The sequence below is a fragment of the Protobothrops mucrosquamatus genome, unplaced genomic scaffold, assembly GCF_001527695.2.
Source record: "Protobothrops mucrosquamatus isolate PMUCROS unplaced genomic scaffold, P.Mucros_1.0 scaffold48, whole genome shotgun sequence".
Lineage (NCBI taxonomy): Eukaryota > Metazoa > Chordata > Lepidosauria > Squamata > Viperidae > Protobothrops > Protobothrops mucrosquamatus.
In genome coordinates this window covers 334,713-359,632 of record NW_015386430.1, presented here as the reverse complement: position 1 = coordinate 359,632, position 24,920 = coordinate 334,713, and the positions used below count along the sequence as shown (strand labels likewise).

At 37.2% G+C, this 24,920-nt stretch overlaps 1 protein-coding gene across 1 annotated transcript; it reads left to right on the top strand.

The window, feature by feature from the left end:
* Window positions 1-3,055: 3,055 nt before the first annotated feature.
* DCLK3 (doublecortin like kinase 3) lies at window positions 3,056-24,115 on the top strand. Its single transcript, XM_015811736.1, has 5 exons — window positions 3,056-3,175; window positions 14,127-16,012; window positions 17,790-17,922; window positions 18,745-18,912; window positions 23,364-24,115. The coding sequence occupies exons 1-5, from the start codon at window positions 3,094-3,096 to the stop codon at window positions 23,558-23,560; spliced, it is 2,466 nt and encodes an 821-aa protein (XP_015667222.1). The 5' UTR covers window positions 3,056-3,093; the 3' UTR covers window positions 23,561-24,115.
* The last annotated feature ends 805 nt before the right edge of the window (window positions 24,116-24,920 follow it).

Below are 24,920 nucleotides of genomic sequence, written 5' to 3'. Positions count from 1 at the left end.
TGCCAAATACAGGAAGACTTGAATTTGACCTTCCCTGCTTTGTCAATTCTACCATAATTGGGAGGCCTCTTCCTGTTGAATTTGCAAGTAGAGCCCTTCATCTCTATTCCAAAAACATCCTGGACTCATTGGGAGGAAGTTGCTTAAGACTCATGACATGCTCAGAAAATTGGCAGAATGATGATAGAAAAGGGAAGAACTCATCATGTCTCTTCCCATCATCTTCCACTCTGACTTAACCATTTTACTAACCTCAAGATGAAAGAAATTTATGGTTCATACAGCTTTGATGTCTGTACTAAAGTTGTCTCTTGATAGTACCAATAAAGCTGTATAGAAGATACCTTAAAAATCTGTAAGATGACAAAGGCAGTAGAAGAGGCAAGAATCAAATGAGTACATAAAATAGAATAGAATAAAATCTTAATTATCACTTTAAATGTACATTAATCAGCATACATTAAAAATGAAATTTTGTTGCATTCAGCTCTCAATAAAATACCATTATGCATATACCCATATATATATATACACATATATGACATAAAGAAACATCACAGTATAGTTCGAATGTATATATGTACATGGGTAAAAAAAATACTGCAAATTTACAAGACAGATGGCATAAGGAATAAATCTGTTACAGAATTTAGTAGTTCTGCTAGAAATACTTCGAAACTTCCTCCCAGAGGGGAGCAACAGAAACAGACTGTGAAGTGGGTGCGTGGTGTCTCTAACAATGATTCGACCTCTAAGCACATAGCACTTGTAAACAGTGTCCTGAATAATGGGAAGCGAGCTTCCTATAATCTTCTCAGCTGTCCTTACCACTCTCTGTATGAACCTTCTATCTGAGGCACTGCTACCACCAAACCAAACAATGATGCAGTTTGTTAACACTCTCAATCATGCCTCTCTAAAAAGTGGCCAGGGCAGAAAGAGAAAAATGTGCTCTCCTGATCTGATGCAAGAAATGCAAAGACTGGTTTGCATGTTTCACTGAAGATAACATATAAAGAGACCAAGTCAGATTGTTAGTTATCTGTATTCCCCAGGTACTTAATACTATTGGCCACCTCCACAGCTGCAGCCTTGATACAAAGTGGAGTTTAACTATGCAGGCTCTTTCTAAAATCAACAATGATCTCCTTTGTTTTATTAACATTCAAAACCAGGTTATTTTTATTGCACCAGTCCACCAAAGCCTTCAGCTCCTCCCTATAAGAATCTTTGTTAACATCCCAGATAAGACCCACCACTGCCATGTCATCCACATATTTCACATATGAATATGTAGTAGACTTAGCACAGCAGTCATGGGTCATCAAGGTGAACAGTAATGGACTCAAAACATAGTCCTATGGGGAACCTGTGCTCCAAAAGATGGAACTGGAAACTTTTCTTCCAACTCGCACAAACTAGGGCCTATCAATAAGAAAGTCAAGTATCTAGTTACGTAAGGAAGTATTAAAACCAAATTAAAATCAGCAAACACCATTCGCATATGAATATTTTTCTCCTCCAGGTGCGCCAAACTAAGATGAAGCACACAAGAATCTATAGAATGGTTCTTCTGATAAGCAAACTGTAACAACTCAAATATAGGAGGAAGACATACATGTTCTACATTGTTCTGGTTTTGAACTATCTTTGATTAATGCCTTTCATCAAATGACCACCAATTAGCTATAAATCAAATTTAAGCAGTAAAATATTTTTATAAATGTTTAATTGTTTGGGATTTGGCTTAACATGTCAACTTAGCTACTGTACTTTATATAAAAACCAGTTTATGGCTGTTGCACATGAACTGGCCCACTATCGTTCAATAAATCTTGACTGAGCAATCTACAATTTAATGAGATGTCTGAGTATTTGTTGTTATTTCCAGTCTCTTGTAGAATTAACTGATGGACAACCAGCACATAAATATTTGCCATTGTTTATCTTACCAACTGGGAGGGGAGTAACAGTAACGAATAAGAGAGTTGAAGGGGACCTTGGAGGTATTGGTAGTCCAACCCCTTGTTCAAGCAGGAGACCCTATAGTACTATTCCAGACAAATGGCTATCCAATCCCCAGTGATGAAGCACCCACAACTTCTGGAGGTAAGCCATTCCACTGATTAATAGTTCTTACTGTCAGGAAATTTATCTTTAGTTCTAGATTGGATTTCTCTTTGATAAGTTTCCATCCATTACTTATTGTCCTGCCCTCAGTTGCTTTGGAGAATACTTCACCCCATTCTCTCAGTGACAGCCTGTTAAATATTGGAAGATTGCTATGCTGTCACCCCTAGTCGTTTTTTTCCGTTAGACTACACTAGGGGTAGGCAACCTTGGCTCTTTTATGATGTCCACGAGTCATAAAAGAGCCAAGGTTGTCTACCCCTGGACTAGACATATTCAATTCCTGCCAACCATTCATTGTGTGTTTTATCCTCAGTTTCATAATCATCTTTGTTTCTTACACAAAGATAAACACAGGAATCATTCCAGCCAAATGCCCAAGAGGTAAGTGCTGATGGCCCCAACATTTAAATAAGATTGTTGATAGACACCTGCTCAATGTATGTTGCTATCTTCTTAGTCCCAGAATATTGGGCTTCACCAACCATGCCCTGATTAAGAAATGAAAAGCGAAACCTTTCTCAAATACAAGTTGGTTCTGAATATTAAAATCTGCTGTTCAGTTGCTGAAACTAGAGCAAGACTGGCGGGAAGAAAAATAGGGATTATAATCTCATTCCTTCGCTCCAATATACTCATCAAATGTTGCATTCTTCAGCCTCTGTTCCCCTAATTCGCCTACACCAACTTCTTATAAACTAATAGGCTCGCGCAGGAGGCAGAGTTGGGCGAGGCGAAGCTAAAAGAGGGCCGGCTTTGCGAGACGAAGCAACCGCAGAGCTGATCAGAGCGCTCGAGGTGAGACTGGTGGAACTTTGGCGCCACCTCCTACCCGATTTCCCGGGCGCGGCGGGGAGCTGACCGGCCTCCTGGGGGGAGAAGGCGTTGTGATGCTACCTCCTCCTTCAGTCTGCCACCGTCGCCACTGTATTTCGAGTCGGAGAAGTCAGGACTGAGAGGATCATGCCTGCTGCTGCGCCACCTCCGTTGCATCATGCAGCGGGGCCGGGGGGTTCCTGTAACTGCCCCTACCCCCGTCATCCCGGTGAGTGGGCCCTCGCGGCGGAAAAAAACTTTGCGCTCCTTTGGGAGGCTTTGCTCTCTTGACCCACACTTCTCCCGCCAAGATAACGGGGGCTATCTGCCTTACTTTTCCCTTGTACAGCCCCCAGCCTCGAATCTTGCGTGGCTTTTCCCCGCGTTCCTTTCTAGTTGTTCCTGCCTTATCTGGGCTGTTTATAACATTCAGTCCCAGAGATCGGAAGACGTGCCCAGAAAAAAACGTGCCTGGGTACATCGCCGCCCGCCTACCTCCTTTCTTTGCAACCCCCTTCTTTGTCTGAGTTGTCTTTTCACCCAGGTCTGCTATTCTGTATTATTTTGGACGGCTCCTCTCTAGGGATGGAGGGGTGGGTGGGGGGAGGGCATAGCAGAAGAGAGGCTTACTGCCGCATTTGACCCTCTTGACTTGGCGGTGGGCATCTGGAAGGGCAGGGAACTACCGCGAAGATTTCTGGTGAGGTGGAGACTTTGGGAGGTTTGTTGCTGGAAAAGCAAAGATAACTGATGTTGACGGATTTTGTCTATAACAACTTTCATGATATACTTCTACAAAACAACAACAACAAAAAAAATGCGCTCAGGCTGTTTTCTCATTCTTAATGGGAATGCAGAGAAAATAATCAACATCGTAGGGACAGCTGGATTAATGTATTTCAGATGTTTAAAAGTGGTACTGGAGGATGAAACCTGTTTAATTATTCCAGTATTGGCTGCTACCTGTTCGCTTTTAGTTGTATTTTACCAATCTTCTAGAGCCAAGACCTATTTCCACAACCTTTATGTTCTCGAAGAAGGATAGACCTATTTTTTTCTGGTGTCTGGGACTGACTGGATGCAGGGATTGTCCAGAATCAACCTGTGTTGGCAAATAGATTACCCTTTCCAAATCTGTTGTCCTTTAGATGTGTAAGGAAACAGCTCCCATCCCTTCCTGTTAACGCATTGTCTGGGAATGAAAGATATTGTAATCAAATACATTTGGAGGATATGAGATTAGGAAAGGTTTAGGTAATAAACTTAGATTTCAGGATGGGCTATTGCCTATTTCTGATGGATTGCATATTGCAAGTTGTAAAAAACAATCCCCAAACTACATAAATATTTGTTCCACCAGGGCAACTTATTTAGTATATATGTTGCCATTTAGGGTATATCCACTATAATTCAGTATTAACAATATTGGACTGTTGCTTTGTAAAATATAAAAAATGGGAGTTTTTTTCCTTTAAGATAGAAAAAAATCTAATTCTTTTAAGTCTTCCACAGGCTTAAGTCTATGCCTGTTGGAGAAATGTCATTGGGCAATGAAACTGGCAGCCATTCCATGCCTGTGTCTTCTTCATGTAGAGATCTTGATATATAGGAACCTGCGGCTTTACGTAAACTGTATATATTACACTATTTCTCCAAACTTGCTACTATACAATGGAAATTATAATAAGTGTATGAATGAGTTATTAATTAAATGAAAATTATAACTAAACTCAAGTTCATGGGCATCAGATAAAAATATAGTATGTTATAGTCAAGCAAATAAGAAAGTTTGAAGTTTGCATGTTTATTCTTTTGCATAGAACAAATTACCTGCAATTAGTTATTATGGAGTTGCTATATATTTATGTTATTTCTTCAGGCTTAAATTGTTTGATTTTATTTTACTTTATATGCTTTATTTTAAACTGCACTTACATTTTTAGCTTTTAGAAAACTTCAGATGAAGGGTTTCAGAGAAAGGTTTTTCTTTTCCATCTAAAAAGCTATAGATTGTTTTGCTTGATCTTAGCCATAGCTGTCTCCTAAAGCAACAGTCCAATCAAAATTCCAAGGGTTCTCTTCTAGCTTTCTAGATATGTTTCTAGTTTTTTTTTAATAAGACTAAAACTGATTTCATTAGAGACCAAAGTATAATTTTCTGTTAGAGATGTTGGCTCAAATTGGTCTTCATGAAAGACTTACGGATTTTTTTAACTTTACAAGATAACCTTGCCCCTTCATAGCTAATTTAAGATTTTTGTGGATTTTCCACGCAGTATTTCATTTCAGTTAGCTATAAAAAAACTCTGTTGAAAAGAAACAGCAGATTTTTTATTTGACCTAAAAGCACCTTAAAATATTCCAAAATCTACAGTTTGGCATGTTTAGGAAAGCAATAGCCAGATAAACCACTAGTATTCTGCTTCTAAAACAAAGAATACCTTAACTATATTCAAGTTTATCTGTGCCCATATTTTTTGGAAGAAATGAAATTGATAGCACATGTTCTTCTTTGCTACCTTTTTATTCAGATTGATATAAAGATATAATTGCATCTCTTTTGACTCTCAGACATAATAAAATAGGTACTGTTCTGTTAGCAGACTCTTACAGTACATATGATTTCTAGGAGAATAGCTAAATTCTGCTTGATACCATCATTGTTTACTGCAACTTTATATAATCTCTATTGTTTAGATTAGAATGTTATGGATTCTTATGGCAGAATTTTAAACCTGTGACTTAATAGTTTTACATTTTTAATAATGGTTACATATAGTAATAAATGTACAGATAGGAAATAGCTTACAATTGTAATAGCTAATTAAAATTTATTTTTTTACTATTTCTGTATTTTAGTAATGGTAATACTGTATGTTTTATATTCTTTAGAGTTCTTTTAAGAATTTTTTTTTTGAATGTTGGAGTACTTCATTCTAATTTTATTAAAATTTGGTCAGCCCTTGCCATTGACCATAGAAGTAGAACTAACTAGAAAGCTACAGACTCAGCCTGCAAAACGTTTATGCTAAGTCTGATCTTGTTTGGTGAGGTCTTTTGTATTATATTTTTATTTCTATCAGAGGCTTCCAAAAAGCAGGTATCAACTTCACTCAGTTTTAAGTCTTTCTATTCTATTATATTTATAGTAGAATCAAATCTAGGCTGTGTAAGAGTAACCACTAATTATCCCATTTGCCTATAGATAATATGTTAAATTTAGATTTCCTATTTCATTCATTTTGCATTTCACAAATGGAAAAACAAAAAAATATGGAATTGTATAATAGATAGTTAATTTTTTACTGGTTTTTAATTATTTAATAGATTTTGTTATAAAAAAGACCTTAAAACAGATTAAATCATTTTAAATCATTTTTCAAACTATCAAACGCTTTCTAAAACCAGAACTATTTCCTAGTTCTTGAGATACCTTACATCTGTCTTAGCACTGAAAAAGCTGTCCAATTTAACTCTTATTTCATTATATATTATATATATATCTTAAGTAATTTAGATGCACGCACAAAATCTGTGTATCCTTCAAAATTTGGGCAGTCTAATGCCAAACTATGTGTTTGAAGTGATTATTATTATTCAGAAGTAGGACTCATGAAAGTTTGGTACAAATTAGGAAATAAATATGTTACTATTTTCACATGACAGACATGCTGAATCACACAAGCATACCAGCCACAATTTTAAATGAGTGTGTTTTATAAACCCACATGTGGTAAATTATGGTTTAGTGTGTAATGCAAAGCAGATACTTGGATTAATTGGATACAGTGATAGATCATGAGTAAATATTTGTACAATCGCAACCATTGAGTGAATTGGGAAGAGGCGGAAGTACTGGAGGCCAAAGCTTGATTATGTAATGCTAAGTCATTTCTATAATTGAATTTACTTTTATTTCCTTCAAATTATAATTTCAAAGGATGTGTTAACTGTTGTATTTTTCTGAATTGACTGTCAGTTATTGTATTTTGCATTTGGAGGGTATTTTTTCAATCATTTTCCTCAAAATAAATTTTGCCAGTATATCTGATCCATTTGCAAATATGGTTTCAAATTTAGTTGCAAGCCATTGTTTGGATTTTGAAACAAGCATAGCTACGGAGTACAGTTTTGAAGTACAAGTAGTCCTTGACTTACATCCACAACTGGGACTAGAAATCCAATTGTAAGTTGTTACATTGTAGCCAAAGCACCCATATGACCAAGTCCATTTTTCTGACAATTTACACAATGATTGTTAAGCACATTACCATATTTGTTAAGCAAATCAGTCATTAAACAAACAGGAAGGATGTTAAGCAAACCTCTTCTTCCAAATAGGATATTTTTTGCCAGAAAGCAGCAAAAAAACCCAAAAAAAAACAACAAAAAAACCCCATAACAAATTGTGATCATGTAACCATGGAATGGTGCAAACAGTCATAAATGTTAGCCTTTTGCCAAGTGCCCAAAGTGTGGTCATGTAAGTGTGAGAGAGGAGGCTCAATATTATATAATGTCTGGAAGTGCCTTTATAAACTGTTAAGCACCATTCCAAGGCTCTTATAACTCAGCAACTGGGGAAAAGAAAAAAAAGAGCTGATCGGCTGTTTTACTATGTCTGTACCTATTCAGTTAAAAATGATAAATATTGTGTCAGTTGTACTCATATGTGAGACTGCAGAATGTTTTTTTTCACTTGCTTCGAATATTTTCTTGTTGTGTTTGCTTTTGTTTTATCCTGCTCTCTATGCATTATGATTCAAGAGTCAAGTGGCATTAGTAGGCTTAATACATTTATTATGGCAAAGGATTTCTATGGGCTAGAATTTGTTAATCTACAACACGGGTGTCAAACTGCCGGCCCGTGGGCAAAAAAAGTCATGATACATCGTGACATGTCATGTGACGTGGCGAATTTGACACCTGTGATCTACAACATTATCACAATTCCATTTCAAATACCTATCTAATTTTCACTTTATCCAAACTGAAGCTGGGTTTAAGTCCCGGATTCCTTAGAACAAATTCTTTAGTTCTTCTGCTTTGAGAAGTAGGTCTTTAATTTCTATGACTCTCAAAATGATACTAACAAAGTTCCTCTGCTTGAATAGGAAGGAATTAATAGGATCTGAAAGAAAGATATCTGAAAGACACTGAGTTGGAGGCTGTTACAAATTCTTAAAGACTCTCTTTCTTGAATGTTCAGCTTTTGTTTTCATATATCCCATGCCATATTTCTTTTGAAAATATAAAGGCAAATAATTTTTATCCTGTGACTCAGTAGTAAAAGTCCAGTTTGTGACTGGATTCATAGCATGCTAAACTCTAAATTTGGTTTGATCAAATACATTTGCTATGCCTAAACAGATTAAGGATTTCTACGGTAGCTTAGTTTATTTAACAAGATTCTCACAGCAAATTGAATCACTAACTACCAAATTTCCTTTTAATCCAAATGTTCTTTGTGAACCCAGCCATGATCATAAAGATTCACATACTTAATAACCATCTTTCTTTGTTTAAACGTAAATGAATATTAAAAGTACTTTTAATTTTATTATTTTGTTGACAGAATATTTGTATGTATGTGTGTGCATGTATGTGCATGGAAATATAATGTTACTAAGGCATATTTGCTTTCTGTATACTGTATTTTATTTCCGTATATTTTTAACAAGGTAATTGAAGTTCTGATATACCAACAGATAGTCCTTGACTTACAACCATTTATTTAACAACTATTTGAAATTACGACAGGGCTGGAAAAAGTGACTTGTGACTGATCCTCAGGGCTTTTTTTCTCATAGAACGCCCAGAATAGAGTTCCGGCACCTTTTTTGGATGGAACCTTGTAGGGTAGGCAAGGTGGGTTGTATGACATGTGTGAGTTCCAGCACCTTTTTTTTTTCTTTTTTTTTTTTTACAAAAAAAGCACTGCTCATATTATGAGTATGGCAACAACTCCATGGTCACATGATCAGAATTTGGGCACTTGTCAACTGACATGAATTTTTGATGGTTGCAATATCCCAGGATCACATGATCAATATTTGCGAAAATTCCAGGAGGCTTTCAACAAGCAAAGTCAATGGCGGAAGCCAAATTCACTTAATAACCACATGATTTGCTTAATGATTGCCTAATTTTTTTAACGACAATGGAAAAAGTTGTAGAATTGGATGCAACTGACTTAATGATTGCATCACTTACTGATGGAAGTTCCAGTCCCCATTGTGATCATAAGTAAATCAAGGATTACCTGTACACTAACATTTCTTTGTATTATAAAGGATAGCGTTGAGAATAACAATTCAGTTATAACAACATATCAGAAGGGAAATAAATGGAGAATGCCTTTTTACATAATCCATTATAATGAAATAATTCCTCTTAGCTTTAGCATTACATCTTAGCTCATGATTCTTGCTAGCATCCACATAGAATAATGGTGTTTTCAAAAATGATCTAACTTTGGTGCCATTCCAGCAAAAATAAATGTAATTAGCTATAGGATACTGCTAGGAATTAAATTGACTGTTTTAGAATCTGATCCTGTTTTAAATCATTGGGACATTAAAGAGTCTGTTGGATGGCTGAATGCTTTCTCAAACTGATTAAAACAATCCTTGTTTAAGATATATGTACAACAAAGCCTAAGCCCTGGCTTCAGAAAATTAATCTGTCTCTTTATCTACGTTTATTGAATTATATGTAGTTTTCTACAGTGACTGAAAATTGTTTATCTTACCTAAACTAATTTACTCCATTGCAAATTGAAATTGGGAAAGTTTCCTGGCTTTTACAATGTAATCCTATTTTATTAGATTTTGATGCTAATGCATGTAGTTTACATGAAAGCAGACTGGAGATTTCCAATAGTTCTTAGAATTGTCTATCACTCAAGCAGTTTTTATGCTGAATAAGAATTCTTATACTTTGTAGTAATGTAGTGTATTATAAAATACAGTTAAGTCTGGGAGACTTCAAGGACTATAATAATTTTGAATTACTATTTCATTTTTAAGTGGCCTATAGGAAGGAATAAGCTTGTGTACTCAGTAGTAGCTGTTATCATTCCAGAATCGTGCTGTGCTACCAAGGGACAAATCGCTTCATTTTACTACCTTAACATGATCTCCAAGCAAGGGAAGCAAAATGGATCAATTTGATCGTCACCTACATGGTGGCTTTTCAAAAACAGCCATCATTTTAGATCGCCCACAAGAGGCAGGACAAAATAGTGCCTGCTTCCAGGTCGCTGCCACATGGGTGAGGGACAAATCACTCATTTTGCTGCCTTAATGTGGGCTCCATAGAAAGCTAACACGGTCTACACAGTTTCCAAATGCCTAAAATTCCGCCAACATAATTAGTATAATTAGTTTAAGAGTTTAGGTAGAAATGTGGGAGATGATGCATTTGAGAGATTCTTAGAACCATTTTTCAAATTAAGAGGTTCAGTTCATGATTTTCTTCACTATAATTCATTATTGGAAACCACCTGACCTAAGACTACTACATAAAAAACTTCCTTTGGAAGTTTTGCACAGAATATTTTCACTAAGTATTGCAAATGTGCGTTTGAACCTTTAGCATACAAGAATACAACTGTTAAATTAATTGTGCCAAATATACAGTGTTTGGTGCAGTAAAAATATACTTGGGTCCCCAAATTTATCTGTGTATGCTAATTCCCCATTATAATTCATAAACATTGGTAATCCTTGAATAACTTTAGGTATTTTCCACTAACTGAGCTAGAATAAGAGGGCAGGCTTATCTTCCTAAAGTGTATGTAAACAATGCCAGTGTAAAATCCATTTGCTGTAAAAGGACTAGTGTGATCACATTTTGTTTCCATCTGATAATGTAATACATCCGTTAATGCCTACCTACTTTTCTCTCCTGATTGTACAGTCTGATATGTACACATTATACATTGGTCTTCCAAGTTAAACTGTGAATAATTTAGTTTTAAGGAATAGGAGATTGAAGGCATTTTTAAAAATTTATTCTTTTATTGTTTTTTTTTAAATAATGACAAAAATAAGAAAGCACAAAAATAAAAATATGTATATCATCAAGGAAATAAAAAACACACAAACATTGCTTTTTTTTAAAAAAAAAATGAGAAAATAGAGAAAAAAGAAAGCATAATATATAATTTTAGCAGTAAATAATTACAATTCTAAAGAAAAATATCTGCTGGAGTCTTCATAGGAGGAAAGTGACACAGGCTTGATTTTGGCTTTTTGGAAAGGGAAGACGTACAGATGCACACAAATGCACATATGTCCTTTCCCATCTGAAGGAGGCCCTGGTATGCTTCCCTTTTCTCTTCTCCCAGAATTTAGAGCTTTAAAGGAGAAGAGAAGATGTGTGCGTCTGAATAGTGGGGAAGTAGGACAAAATATGCCATTAACTTTTACTTTAGATCTGAGTGACTTTTATAGTATCTTGGTTAAATTGATAAATTCCAAAGGATATCCAAACTTGTTTGGTTAAAGGGCAATTCGGAAATAAACCTCCATTTGGTTATCAATGACAGATACTCGCAGATACAGAACTGTTATTGTAACATTAGAAAATTACAACATTACATTACTTTTTGACATAATTGCCATTCAGATTGAGGCACTTGTCATAATGTCTTACAAGGTTTGAAATTCCTTAGTAGTAGTCGCTCGGTGCCAAATCTGGGCCATGGGATGATCAAAAACATCCCAATGGAACTGCTTCAAAAATTCTTGGGTGCTTCTAGCAATATGTGGGTGAGCATTGTCATGAACCAACACCATACTGGAAGTCAACATGCCCCGACGCTTGTTATGGATGGCTTGTCTGAGTTTTTGTAATGTTTCACAGTAGACTTCTGAACTGATGGTCGAACCACGCTCCATGAACTTCACTAGCAGTACTCCTTTGGATCTTCACATTTGGCAGGATCTTCTATGGTACCACTTCCGGTGTGGTGTTGATTCACAATAATGTTCGCCTGCACACTGCTAGATGCACCCAAGAACTTTTGAAGCAGTTCCGTTGGGGTGTTTTTGATCACACCTCCCCTATAGCCCAAGTTTGGCGCTGAGTGACTACTGAGGAATTTCAAACCTTGTAAGATGTTATGACAAGTGTCTCAGTTTGAATGGCGATTATGTCAAAAAGTAACGTAATGTTGTAGTTTTCTAATGTGTATAATACAATTTCTGTATCTGCGCGTGTCTGTCATTGATAACCAAACAGGTTTATTTGCGAATTGCCCTGGAATGCTGCAGAAGTTGTGTTAGCAAAGCAAAGCAAAGCAAGGTTCTCCGATGCTGGGATGCCTGCCACACTCCTGAACGTGGCCACCGTTTTCCAAGTGGTCACAGTTTAATATGGTTGCTTGAAAAATGGTGGCCGTTTCCAGGATCATGCCATGTGGCCTGTCCTCCTTTCCTACCCCAACCTAGTGGCCTGCCCTCCTTCTCTACCTCAACCATCTGAATTCTGGAGATCTATGGAAGTTAAGTGAGGAGGGGTTCAATGGGGTGGAAAGCAAACAAAGGCCTGTGGGAACCCAGTGTGAGAATGGAAGTGAGAGATAGGGAAAGCACTGCAGCATTCCTATAATTGATATAAAGGGTGAGTGATTGTAGGGCACTATATTGGCTGTAACTTTGGGTTGCAAGTATCTTTTGGGAGGTCCACATAACTTTGGTTGTTAAGTGAGGACTACGTGCAGTTGTACAAAGTGCAGCAGGCACCAATTAGAATTCCTGATAAAGTGGATTGGAAATCTCAGTGTGTGTGTCTCTCTCTGTGTGTGTAACTTAGAGCATGTTACATTTTATTTGTGTTAAGCATGGTAGAGGCTTAATAACAATTTCATTGCATAATGAAAGAAATAAGAATACACCTAAATGACTAACTAGTCAATTTCATCTTAGAGTTCTTGGCTAAATAATATGGACAAAAGCATCACATATTTGATTAAAAAGCTTTGTGTCAGAGATTGGAAGACTGATAAGAGGAATGAGAGATGGTGTCCAGCAAGACTGCACTATGAATATTTTGATACCCCGGCAAAAGAATAACAAGTGGGAATATTATAACCTTGGAAAATATTTCTTCTTTAAAAAGTCTTTTTCATTTTACCCAGATGTTTAGTTAGAAAATGAGGAGAGAAAGATATCTCTCTCTCATTTTCCAACTAAACATCTGGGTAAAATGAAAAAGACTTTTTAAAGAAGAAATATTTTCCAAGGTTATAATAAAAGTTTATCAGGCTCACTGGAAATACTAAAGCAATTGATGATTGGTATTTGATTGCAATGACTTTCAGAAAAATGAGATTATCCTGGAAGAAAGAAACACAGTTGGTAAACAAAAGCGCCTGACTAGGTTTTAGATGGAACTTAATTATTTTTTTAAAATCCCCGTTGTAAGGGTATACATCAGGTGGAAGAAACTGAATTCCTTTCCATTGACTAGGAAGTGAAGCGAGTATATAATGTTTTTAGAAAAGTCTAGTTCTCTGCAATGAGGTGAAGACAATCCTATCTTGCTCGTTTGAAATTGTAGGATTCTTTTTTTCTACTTGTTCAATGTATTGCTTTATGTGAATTCATTTTATATGAGGTTTTCAAATTTTTTCCTATTGGAAAATGAGTTTTGTCCATTTAGAGAAAATTCATGGGGAATTTCGGTTTCCCTGTCAAAACGTAATTTTTGAACCAAGGTACATGGATATATAATTTGACTGTTTTTCTTTTGTATTGTAGCTATCTACTTGTTTCTTGGGATTATGTTATAGTTTGATCGCAATCATATTTAAATAAGAGAAATGAGCAAAATGTTTTTATAATAAAGAATTTATATATGCTTGATGAATTTTATGTTATGATAAAAGCTTTTTTTTTTTTTTGAGAAAATAGTTTTTAAAAAAATATTTTTGGATTTGCAATTTGGGATACTCCAAAAACACTTAACTGTTAACTATATTGGGTTTTTTTTGGTATTTTCATCAAAAAATCCTGTTCTTTAACTTATTCATCAAAAATATTTTTATTTTATAATATTGATTAATCTGGAATATCTTTATTTCTCCAGACAGCACAGGTAGAAGATATGCTATAAACATTAATGGTAAGATTTCTGTCCTAGTTCCTAAATCTGCTTATTTTCTTTTGCTGCAGAACCTCGAGGAATTTTTGATCACACTTTAAGCTGCATGAGATCAAGTGTGACTGAGAGAAGACTACAAGATACTTGCCCACCAATTGTCCGTGGAGGTTATGGAAAGCCTTACTTTGGTAGAAATGGTTTCAGTTCTCCTTTTATAAATTTTCGGACTGGTTTCCACACTATCCATTCTGAGAACAGCCCAGTAAAGCCAAGGATTGTCACAGTAGTGAAGCCCTGTGGGCATGCAATCAGGAAAATAACATTGCTTTTAAATCGGCGTTCTGTTCAAACATTTGAACAGCTGATTGCTGACATCTCAGAAGCCTTGGGATTTCCACGGTGGAAGAATGATCGTGTGAGAAAATTATACAATTTAAAGGGAAGGGAAATCAGAAGTGTTTCTGATTTCTTTAGAGAGGGTGATGTATTTATAGCTATGGGAAAGGAACACTTAACCTTGAAAACCCTTGAAATGGCAATCCAAGAACTTTATCCTGATAACCCTTACACTCCTCTTACTAGGGCTTCAGAAAATTGGGAACAAGCTCAGAAGCCCAAACACAGAATGCATGAAAAAATGTCTAAGTTAGAAAAGAGCCTTGAACCCACAATTGCTAGCAACTGCATGGATATTATGTCTCCTAAACTATTTAACAAGCATGACATAAAAGCTCAAACCAGAATCAGACAGGAGGAGAAACTGAGGCCCAAAAAGAGATGGATAAGAGACGACTGGCATGGAGAACATGATGCGAAACCTACTAGAAAACCTAAAGACATTGCAGAATATTTTAATGTAGAGAGAAATTCTGAAAGCGACACTGAAAAAAGTTCAGATAACATTATCAGATGTGAGAAATGTGAAAGAGAAAGACAGCTGAGACAAAAATTGCAAAAAGAAAGACAGGATGATTTTCCATTTGAGAACAGAGACTTGAATGTAAGAACGTGTAAGAGATACCATGTTGAAAAGCCTGCAAAATTGAGAAGTTGCAGGAAATTATCAGAACACTCAGTAGAAAAAGCTGAAATTACATGGAAGGAAGCTGGTTGTCAGAGTACATGGACAACTTCACATAGTCCTACCAGTAAAGATCTTGAGAGGCAAAAAAGAAGTATTGACAGAGATCAGATCCTGCAGAACCACGATGAAGAATTAGGAGTAATGAAGGCAAAACCATTAGAAAGCCAGCACACCATAGTAGGAGATACCTATGAGCTAAAGAAGGAACATAGAAAATGTTCTAGAATGAATCAGAGCTGTTGGTTAATAAAAAGTTCTCAGGCTGATAGAGAGAAGCAAACAAAAATTCAGGGAGAAAAAGAAGAGGTACAGAAATTAAAAGAAGGAAATACTGGAGACAAGAAAATGGAGCAGGGGGAGAAAGAACACGTTAATCACAAAAGGGAGGAAGAACTTAAAATCAACAAAGAAGGGAAAAAAATGTATAAGTCCAGTGATGTAAAATTGAGTCACAATGTCTGTAGCAGAACAGATGTGGAGAATTGCTATGCAATTGGCAGAACTATTGGCGATGGGAACTTCGCTGTTGTGATGGAGTGTCACCATCGAAGCACCAATCAGATTTTTGCAATGAAAATCATTGACAAATCAAAGCTGAAGGGAAAGGAGGATATGCTAGAAAATGAAATCTTGATCATCAAGAGCCTCTCCCACCCCAACATTGTAAGCTTGATTGAAGTATTTGAAACTGAAGAAGAAATTCACTTAATCATGGAATATGTCCCTGGTGGTGACTTATTTGATGCCATCATAGAGAGTGTGAAATTCACAGAACATGACGCTGCTCTCATGATAACAGACCTGTGCGAAGCTCTCGTCTATATCCACAGCAAGAACATTGTTCACAGAGATCTCAAGCCTGAAAATCTTCTGGTAAGAATTGCAAAATACATTGCAGTGCCTTCTGATAAACTGAAACAGTTGCTATTTAATTTATTTTGGTGCATATGAACAAATGATCTAGCACAGGAGTATGCAAAATGTGTGGAATTGGTGCAATTTTCCCTATCCCCTTAAAGGGTTAGTGTAGGAATTTGGATTGATTGAATTGATTAAATTTCTCTGGTTAAAAAAGCTTGGGAGTACTTTCTTGAGAAAAGGAATGACTGATTTGCATTAGATGTAATTCAACTTTAATACATTAAAACAAAAAACAAATAACTGCAGAGTAAACCCCCCTCTTCGAAACTGGTAAATAGATTTTACAAAACTATTCTGTAAAAGAGAATACAAAAGTGAAATGTGACTAATTTCTCTGATGACCTTAACAATAATTTGTGGTGTGTAAAGAAGCTTCAGTGTATTGAAGAAATGGAATGGATAGACGCATAGCAAAATTTTACGTGGATCTGGCAATATTACGTTGCCATCTTGTGTGGCTAGAGGTAACAGCAGAGAAAAATGTGAGCCTGTTGTAACTTCTGTATAGAAGAAGGCATGTATCTTTAGAGGTGTTCATTGAAGTCACTTGATAGCTCATCAGTTTGTAGACATGCAGATTTATGTGCCTTCTTTTTAAATAAATTTTTTAACTTCCTGTTTTCATACAAGTGTTCAGGAGATATATTGAAACCATGTCCAAAGAAATCAAAAAAGAAAATCAAAGGTGGACTGCTTTATTCATTTAAGTGGCATTGGGAGGATTGCAGTGGCTCATAAAATTTCACACAGCTTAATTTATCAAAATTCCTCCATTGTTCGTTATTCAGAAAAAAAATTAAAGTGGACACTTCTTAACATAAGTTAGAAGCATCTGAGACATAGATCATCACTTGCCTTATACTAGTTCTCATCATTGGTTCATCCAACATATCACTGCATATTCTGAAACCAACTTCCAAAGAATTCCTTGATATTTTTTTCAGGATTCTTTTCAATTGAGGCAGCATAAAGTGTCACTGAGAGGTAGCTATTGCAACAGTGCCCTCTTACTCAAGAAACTTCAGTCAGGTAGTCCTCAACTTATGACCACAATTGAGCCCAACATTTCTGTTGCTCCATTTTATGACATTTTTGCCACAGTTGAGTTGTTAAGCAAATCATACAGTCATTAAGTGATTCTGACTTCCCCCATTGATTGCTTGTCTGAAGCTAATGGGAAGATTACAATGGTGACCACATGACTCTAGGGCAGTACAACAGTCATAAATACATGCCAGTTGCCCAGCACCTGAATTTTGAAGATGTGACCATAGGGTTGCTGCAAGAGTTGTAAGTATGAAAAACAGTTGAAAGTAATTTTTTTCAGTGCCATTGAAACTTTGGTCATTAAATGAATGGTTGTAAGCTGAGGATTACCTGTATAGCAAAAGAGGTGGATTTCTGTAGAGATTTAATTAGCCCAGCCATTAAAACCTTTGAACTATTCCAATTGCTACATCATAGCAATTCAATCAATATCTGTTTATTTGTGATAGGCAGTTAGATAGGAGAGGCCATGTGATTGCAGCATTATTTGCCTTTGCAGAGCTGGGGTGGGTGTGACCTGTGCGTGACGCATCCGGCCCATAGGCCGCCAGTTTGATACCCTGGGATAGGTTCTATCCCACTAGTTTTGTAGCAATAGAGATCCATTGCGTAATTTTCAGTTGATAGTTAAGCCTGCAATTCACACTAATGATTTCTGTTTAATTTTGATTTTCCTGCTCAGGTTCAGCGTAATCCAGATAAAACTACCACATTGAAACTAGCAGATTTTGGTCTTGCAAAGCAGGTGACCAGACCAATATTCACTGTGTGTGGAACTCCAACTTATGTTGCTCCTGAAATACTTGCTGAGAATGGTCAATACAATTTTTTGTAAAATCTTTATATTAAGTTATGCAAACATTTGATTAATTTTGTTTTATTTTGCTTAGCTGTTATCCAAGTAGATGTTCTTATAACACTATGGATGTATGAATGAGGCCTAGGTTGTTCTTTTATGCTGTATATTCTTACAACACTATGAATTTGGCCTCAGTGTATTCTTTTGTATTATATTATAGAGTTGTCAGTTTGATCTCTTGCTGCTCAGTTGTCCCTTTCTGTTGGTAATTGTTGAGGAATGCTGGATTGTCTCCAGGAATGCATGTCTGAAAATGCACAAAGGGGTGGTACAGAAATGGGAATAGGGATAAACTTTAGGAATTGGTTTTTTCTTTTCCTGAAAAAGTAGGAATTTCTATGCTATGGGATGCAATTGGATTATGTAGTCTTTGAGTTTTATTTGACAGTATTAATTAAAGAAATGAGCAGCTGTCTAAATGCAGAGATAGAAACTCAGAAAAGGTCTCTTCTCTTCAAATTTGCAAGAATCTGTTACTGTAGTCTTACAATAAAGTAGAATTAGCTCATCTGGTCATATTTCCTGATAAGGCTGACAGCCTTATTTATAATAACAGCTGCTTGTGTATAAGCCTGGCCAGAACTGGTGATAATAATGGGCCCTCATCATGCTTGATTAAGTTTAGGATGATTAGGAGATTATTAAATATATTTAGAATTGCATGTGACCTAAGACGTAAGGAATTTATTTATTTTTTTCTGATATTTTATTCACATTCTAAAATATGAAAGCAAAAAATTAAATCACTTACCAATGTCAATTTTTCTCTCTCACTTAGGCTATGGTTTAGAAGTCGATATATGGGCTACCGGTGTAATACTCTATATTTTACTTTGTGGCTTCCCTCCATTCCGAAGTCATGAACGAGATCAGGAGGAGTTATTTCAAATTATACAGCTTGGACATTATGAATTTCTCTCTCCATACTGGGACAACATTTCATCTGGTAAGCTTCCTTTAGTAAGCTGGCTAAACAGGTTGTAAAAAGTAAAAGGTAAAGAAATCCCTGCGGATTTTACTCAGCTAGTCGTTGCTGACTATAGGTGGTGGTGACACTGGCCTTGTCGTCTGGAAAGGGTGAGATCCTGTCTTCGCCCCAGCTTTTGCCAATCTAGCAGTTCAATAGCATGCAAATGCAAATAGATAAATGGGTACTATTTCGGTGGGAAGGAACAGGTGGGCACTCGGTCTCTAAAAGGTTCGCCATCACTGAGTTATGGTGTTCTACGTTAGCCTTGTACTACCAAAAACTCAACTCCAGCTTCAGCCCTCAAAATGTTCGCTCCTGTTACGCCTACCCCAGCTTTAACCAAGAAGGATGTTCTGTCTATTCACCCAGAAACTGTCTATGCAGTTCTTCACTTTGTAAAGAGGTTACATCAGCCTCTCTGCTCATCTGGAAAAGGCAAGATTCCAGAACAGAGGGATTCAAGGAACACACCCTGCTCTTCCACATAGTCTGTGCTCAGCAATAATTAAACCCAACACCTTAGGGATCTCGTGAACTCCTGAAAGCTGAGTTTGCCTTGTCTTTCCCATGAAATATGAATCACATCAAGTCAAAAGGGATGAAATTAAAAAAAGGAAAACCCTAAAAGAAAGACTACATCAGTAAAATGGCTTCTGAAAGAGGGAAGCACCCAAATTAAGTTGGCTGCATTGAATGGGGTAAATTCATGGCCTTCTTCACATGAAGAAAGAAGGAAGAAGGATCTAGCAGACCATCAAACTTGACATTCATTTGGGACATCAGCTGTTGTGCAGTGAATAGTCTAAGGCCCAACATAATAATAGGACATAGGAGCCATCTAGATTCAAATCTCCTAGGTTGTGGTCTATTTTGTCAAATGCCTTGTTGAAGTCCAAGTGTACTATGCCCACAACAACAGCCTTGTGAGGTGAATTGGGCTGAGTGATTAGCCCAAAGTCATCAGGGCAGCTTCCATGCCTAAGGTGGGACTAGAACTCACCATCCTGTTGATTGGCCTAACGGTACCCAGCTACTTTTCATGTCTAAGGCGGGACTAGAACTCACTGTCTCCTGGTTATTGGCCCAGATGATGAATGCAGGATTAGAAATTACAGTCTTCAGATGATTGGCCCAAAGTTACTCAGCCAGCTTTCATGCCTAAAATGGAACTAGAACTCACAGTGTCCCGTTTACTGCCCTGATACTTGAACCACTAGGCCAAACTGGCTTTTACTTTTTGTTTGATGTGTGTCCAATGTGGGGTTTCTTGAGCTACCTTAGAAGGCTCTTTTCCATTCCTTTGGGGGAGAAAATCCACATGTGCAAAGCATGAAATCTAATTCCTTAGAAGCCTATGAATCAATCCTGAATGTCCAGATCAAGCTGCTTGGAGACATTCATTTGGGAAATTCCCTGGAAATGCAAAATGTATGCTTTCAAAGATAAGCATGCTAGCTTGTAAACGCAGATTCTTAATTATACACAATCCCTAACAGTTTCCTACAAATCAGGTCCTTCTATGTTTGATCGTCCTTCTTTCCTTCCTTCCTTCCTCCCTCCCTCCCTCCCTCCCTCCCTCCCTCCCTCTCTCTCTCTCTCTTTCTTCTAATGATAAGAAAGATGTGAAAGTTATAGTTTTTGTTTTTGTTTTAAAGTCTTTCTCTTTTCTTTCTTTCTTTCTTTCTTTCTTTCTTTCTTTCTTTCTTTCTTTCTTTCTTTCTTTCTTTCTTTCTTTCTTTTCTCTTTTTTTCTCTTTCTCTTTTTCTTTTCTCTCTTTCTCTCTTTCTCTCTCTCCCTCTTTCTTTCTTTCTTTCTTTCTTTCTTTTCCTATAGAGAGACCTCTTTTCAGATTTAAATTTCTTGCAAACAGGGATAAACGTATAATCAGTTTACATCCCTTTGCATGCCTTTCTTGTTCTTCAGCTTTCCAAACAGGCTGTCCTGAGACTTTATAAGTGATGTATCTCAAATAGCAGTTTGAGCTGAATTTTCACCCACGTTAAAAGCTTTCAGTTCTGGTGTTTAAATATTTCAACCAGCAACTGGAGAGCTTAAAGAAGAAAAAAAGGAGGAAAGAAGGGAGGGGTGGATTGGCGAAGCTGCTTCCTAAAGGGCTCATCACAGGTCAGTTTTGAGGTTTATGTCAAAGGGACAAGAAGGAAATATTAAAACCTGTTTGTAATAACTAAGATCAACATTTTGGTTCTCTTGGACCCACTGGGGAAGAATGGCCAAGGTGGAATGAAGGGGTGTAATCAAAGAAAGAGTAACAGAGTTGGAAGGAGCCTTGGGGATCTTCTATGGCAGTGATGGCGAACCTTTTAGAGCGGAGTGCCCAAAAACTGCCCCCCCACCCCCGTCCCTGCTCTGCCCTGCCCACTGGGCCACCCACTACCTCCACGGCCCACCACAGATCACCCAGGCAGCCCAGCAGCGCCATGGCCATGCCCTCCGCTTATGCCCCGCAGCAGCATCTGCGCACGACGGGGCACAAGGGCAGAGTCTTGTCCCCGCTGCCCGGCTACCATGTCCTTGGTTGCGCTTCTTTGTGTGGGCTGTGCCCAGGGGCAACTCTCCTCCAGGAGGGCTGCTGGTGAGGCGGGAGCAGGCGGGGCTGGGGAGATGATGCGTGTGCCCACAGAGAGGCTCGTAAGTGCCGCCTCTGGCATCCGTGCCATAGGTTCACCACCACTGTTCTATGACAACCCCGTGCTCAAGCAGGAGACCTGCCTAGACCATTTCAGACAAATAGCTATCCAAGCTCTTTTTAAAAACCTCCACCACAATATCTAGAGGCAAGTCATTCCACTGATGAGCTGTTCTCACTGTCAAGAAATTTCTCCTTAGTTCCAGGTTGCTTCTCTCCTTGATAAATTTCCATCCATTGTTTCCTCTCTTGTCTTCAGATGCTTTGGGGAATAGCTTGACCCCCGTTTCTCTGTGGCAACTCCTCAAATATTGGAACACTGCTGTCATATGATCCTTACTCCTTCTCTTCATTAAACTACTAGACATATCCAATTCCTGCAACCGTTCTTGTATATTTTAGCCTCCAGCCCCCTAATCACCTTTGATGCTCTGGGCTGGGCTGGGGAAGCTACCAAAGTTGATAAACACTACTGTAGCATCTGGTTGACCAGGAGAATTGAACGCTTGGACTTTAAGAACTTTTATCTGATTGGGAATGACTTTTTTATCAGCAGTTTCATAACCTAGCATCTTACTTATTTCATATTCAGATTGGTTCTCTCCTTGATTCATTGCTTCTTGTCCTGCCTTCAGGTGCCTCAAATATTGGAACAATGCTATCCTGTCGCTCCCTAGTCCTTCTTTTCATTAGACTACTAGACATCCCCAATTCCTGCATCTGTTCTTTCTACGTTTTAGCCTCCAGCTCCCTAATCATCTCTGTTGTTATTCTCTGCACTCTTTCTAAAGTCTCAACGTCTTTTTTATATCGTGGCAACCAAAACTGGATGCAGTCTTCCAAGTGTGGTCTTGCCAAGGCATTAAAAAGTGGTATAAGACATGCGCCCTTCTTACGTGTGTTGAAAAAGCTAGGGCAGTGGTGGCGAACCTATGGCACAGGTGCCAGAGGCAGCACTCAGAGCCCTCTCTGTGGGCACGCGCACCTTTGCCCCAGTCCTAGGCCTTCAGCTGGGTTTTATAAAACCTTTTCGCTTTACACCTCTGCCGCCGTGTGCAAAAAAAAAAAAAAGTTCAATCAGTCAATTTCAACTTCTCGTGGGAAAAAAAAAGATCTTGCAAAGTTGGAATTGATTGATTGAACTTTTTTAGTCCCACCCAGTCTGCCGTTACCACCGCAGCCACGCCCACCCAATGGGCCACACCCACCCAATGGGCCACACCCACCCAATGGGCCACACTCAGCCAATGGGCAACACCCAGCCAATGGGCCACACCCACCCGGCACCCGACAATGCATAAGTGGGTTTTGGGTTGCAGTTTGGGCACGCAGTCTCTAAAAGGTTCGCCATCACTTTATAGAGCCATAACAATGGAAAAGCAAAGTCAAGCTGTGATTTGTCTATATAATAATTTTGTTGTGTGGAATACGAAGTGCTAATTGCTAGTCTTTTTCAGTGCAAAGCATTGCTTTTCTTATTCCTGCTGTATGTTTTTTGAATGAAAAGTTTACCTTTATTATAAGTAGAAACTGTACAGTACATTTATTTCATACTACTTTTAATACTTTATTCTAAAATTGTGATAGACAGAAGAAAGATTTTCCAGAGTCTACCTATGAATCTTTTTTGGTGCAATTAAATGTTTTTGTAATTTTGGCCTTCCAAATTGTGGCCCAATGTTGCCATACATTAATTTTTTTAATTTTATTAAGTTTTTCCAATTCTATGAAACTGTTCAAAGCAAAGTCATATTAATTTACTTGTCTTTGATTTTAATAGCTGCAAAGGACTTGATAAACCGACTCCTGGTAGTTGATCCAAAAAAGCGCTATACTGCTCAACAAGTTCTTCAGCACCTATGGATCCACACAGCTGGAAAAAACAACAGTAGAAATCTCCAAAGGGAGGTGACCATCAATCTTGAGCAACACTTTCGAAGTCAGCGCAAATCAGATGTTACCAAAGAAGACTCATAAAGGATCATACATACCAAGGATAATGTTTTTCCATTTTGTATCTATACAATCTTCTTTCAGAGATCAAATGTTAGTGCTTAAGGCAAATTCATTACTTCTGTTGGAGCTGAAATCTGCTAAGCATATCAGTTTGACTGATTTTATGTGGCATCATGCAGTCATTTCCTGGTTCTTTGTACATAGCAATTTTTTATTTTTGAAAAAGGAATTATTTTTAAGTGAACAAAGTAAAGTTTGAACACCCACCTGACTCACTTTGTCATGCATTTTGATAATTAAGATACTTACCTTTTGTCTCTAAAGTGGAAGAAGATGGAATGGTGATGAAATATATGTGGTCTTTTCCATAGATACTAAACCGTTACTTAGTATTAACTTTTGTATGTTTCTATCTTTTACCTGTCTTTAGGAAATAGTTTTGTTACAGAAACATGCATTGAAAATAGATTTTGAAAATGTGACTTACTCAAGAACTTGTCAAACTGCTAATTAAAATGGATAAGACTGAATCTATTTTTAATCATTCAGATATATTAAATATAGTTATATAAAGGCCAGGTTCCAGAAAATTATTTTTGGCATGCTTAATGTGCTGGGAATTGAACTAGCTATCTGGATTTTTTAATTAAAAATTATGAACATCTTTCTTTTCTTTTTAAAAAATATCTTGGTTTCAAAATCTTGTGGTATGAGTTGCTTAAAAAATAAACATTTAAAAATCCCTTGGGGGCATATTACTTTTTTGAAACCATGTTATTGAAAATATCCTTGATATTTTATATTTTGAATATTTAAAATACTGTATTTATATATTAAGGATGAAAGTAATTTCTTAAACAAACTATGTATAATGCATTCCAGAGCTTTGTTTTAATTGTGCATAGATAACATATTATACTTTGAGTTCAGAATGGAGATTATGAGAAAAATTATTTACTTTTCCATATCCAAAGAGAAAGAAAGAGGGATGAGACTAAATAAATAAAATGGCCCTCTTCTTTTAAGTAAGCTGTTAGATATATTCTGGATTTATTTGTGTCTATGTACATGTTTTGGTTATTTCTAATACTAACCAGATTTTTTTGGTGTTGTGATTTTTTTCCTTAGGACCTTCATGTTTAAATAGGTACTATGAATTATGCATTATAAAGGAGAGCCTTAGTCCGAGGGAGACCACTGTGCCTCAGATAGACGGTGTGGAGTCCCTCCTGGTGAAATGGGGACAAGGGGTTCAAGTGGGTCTGTTGATTATATACCTGGCTCCCTGCTATGTATCAACAGCCCTGCCTGAGCTGGCCGACGTAATAGCCGGGGTGGCGGTTGCGACCCCCAGACTTATGGTCATGGGGGATTTCAACCT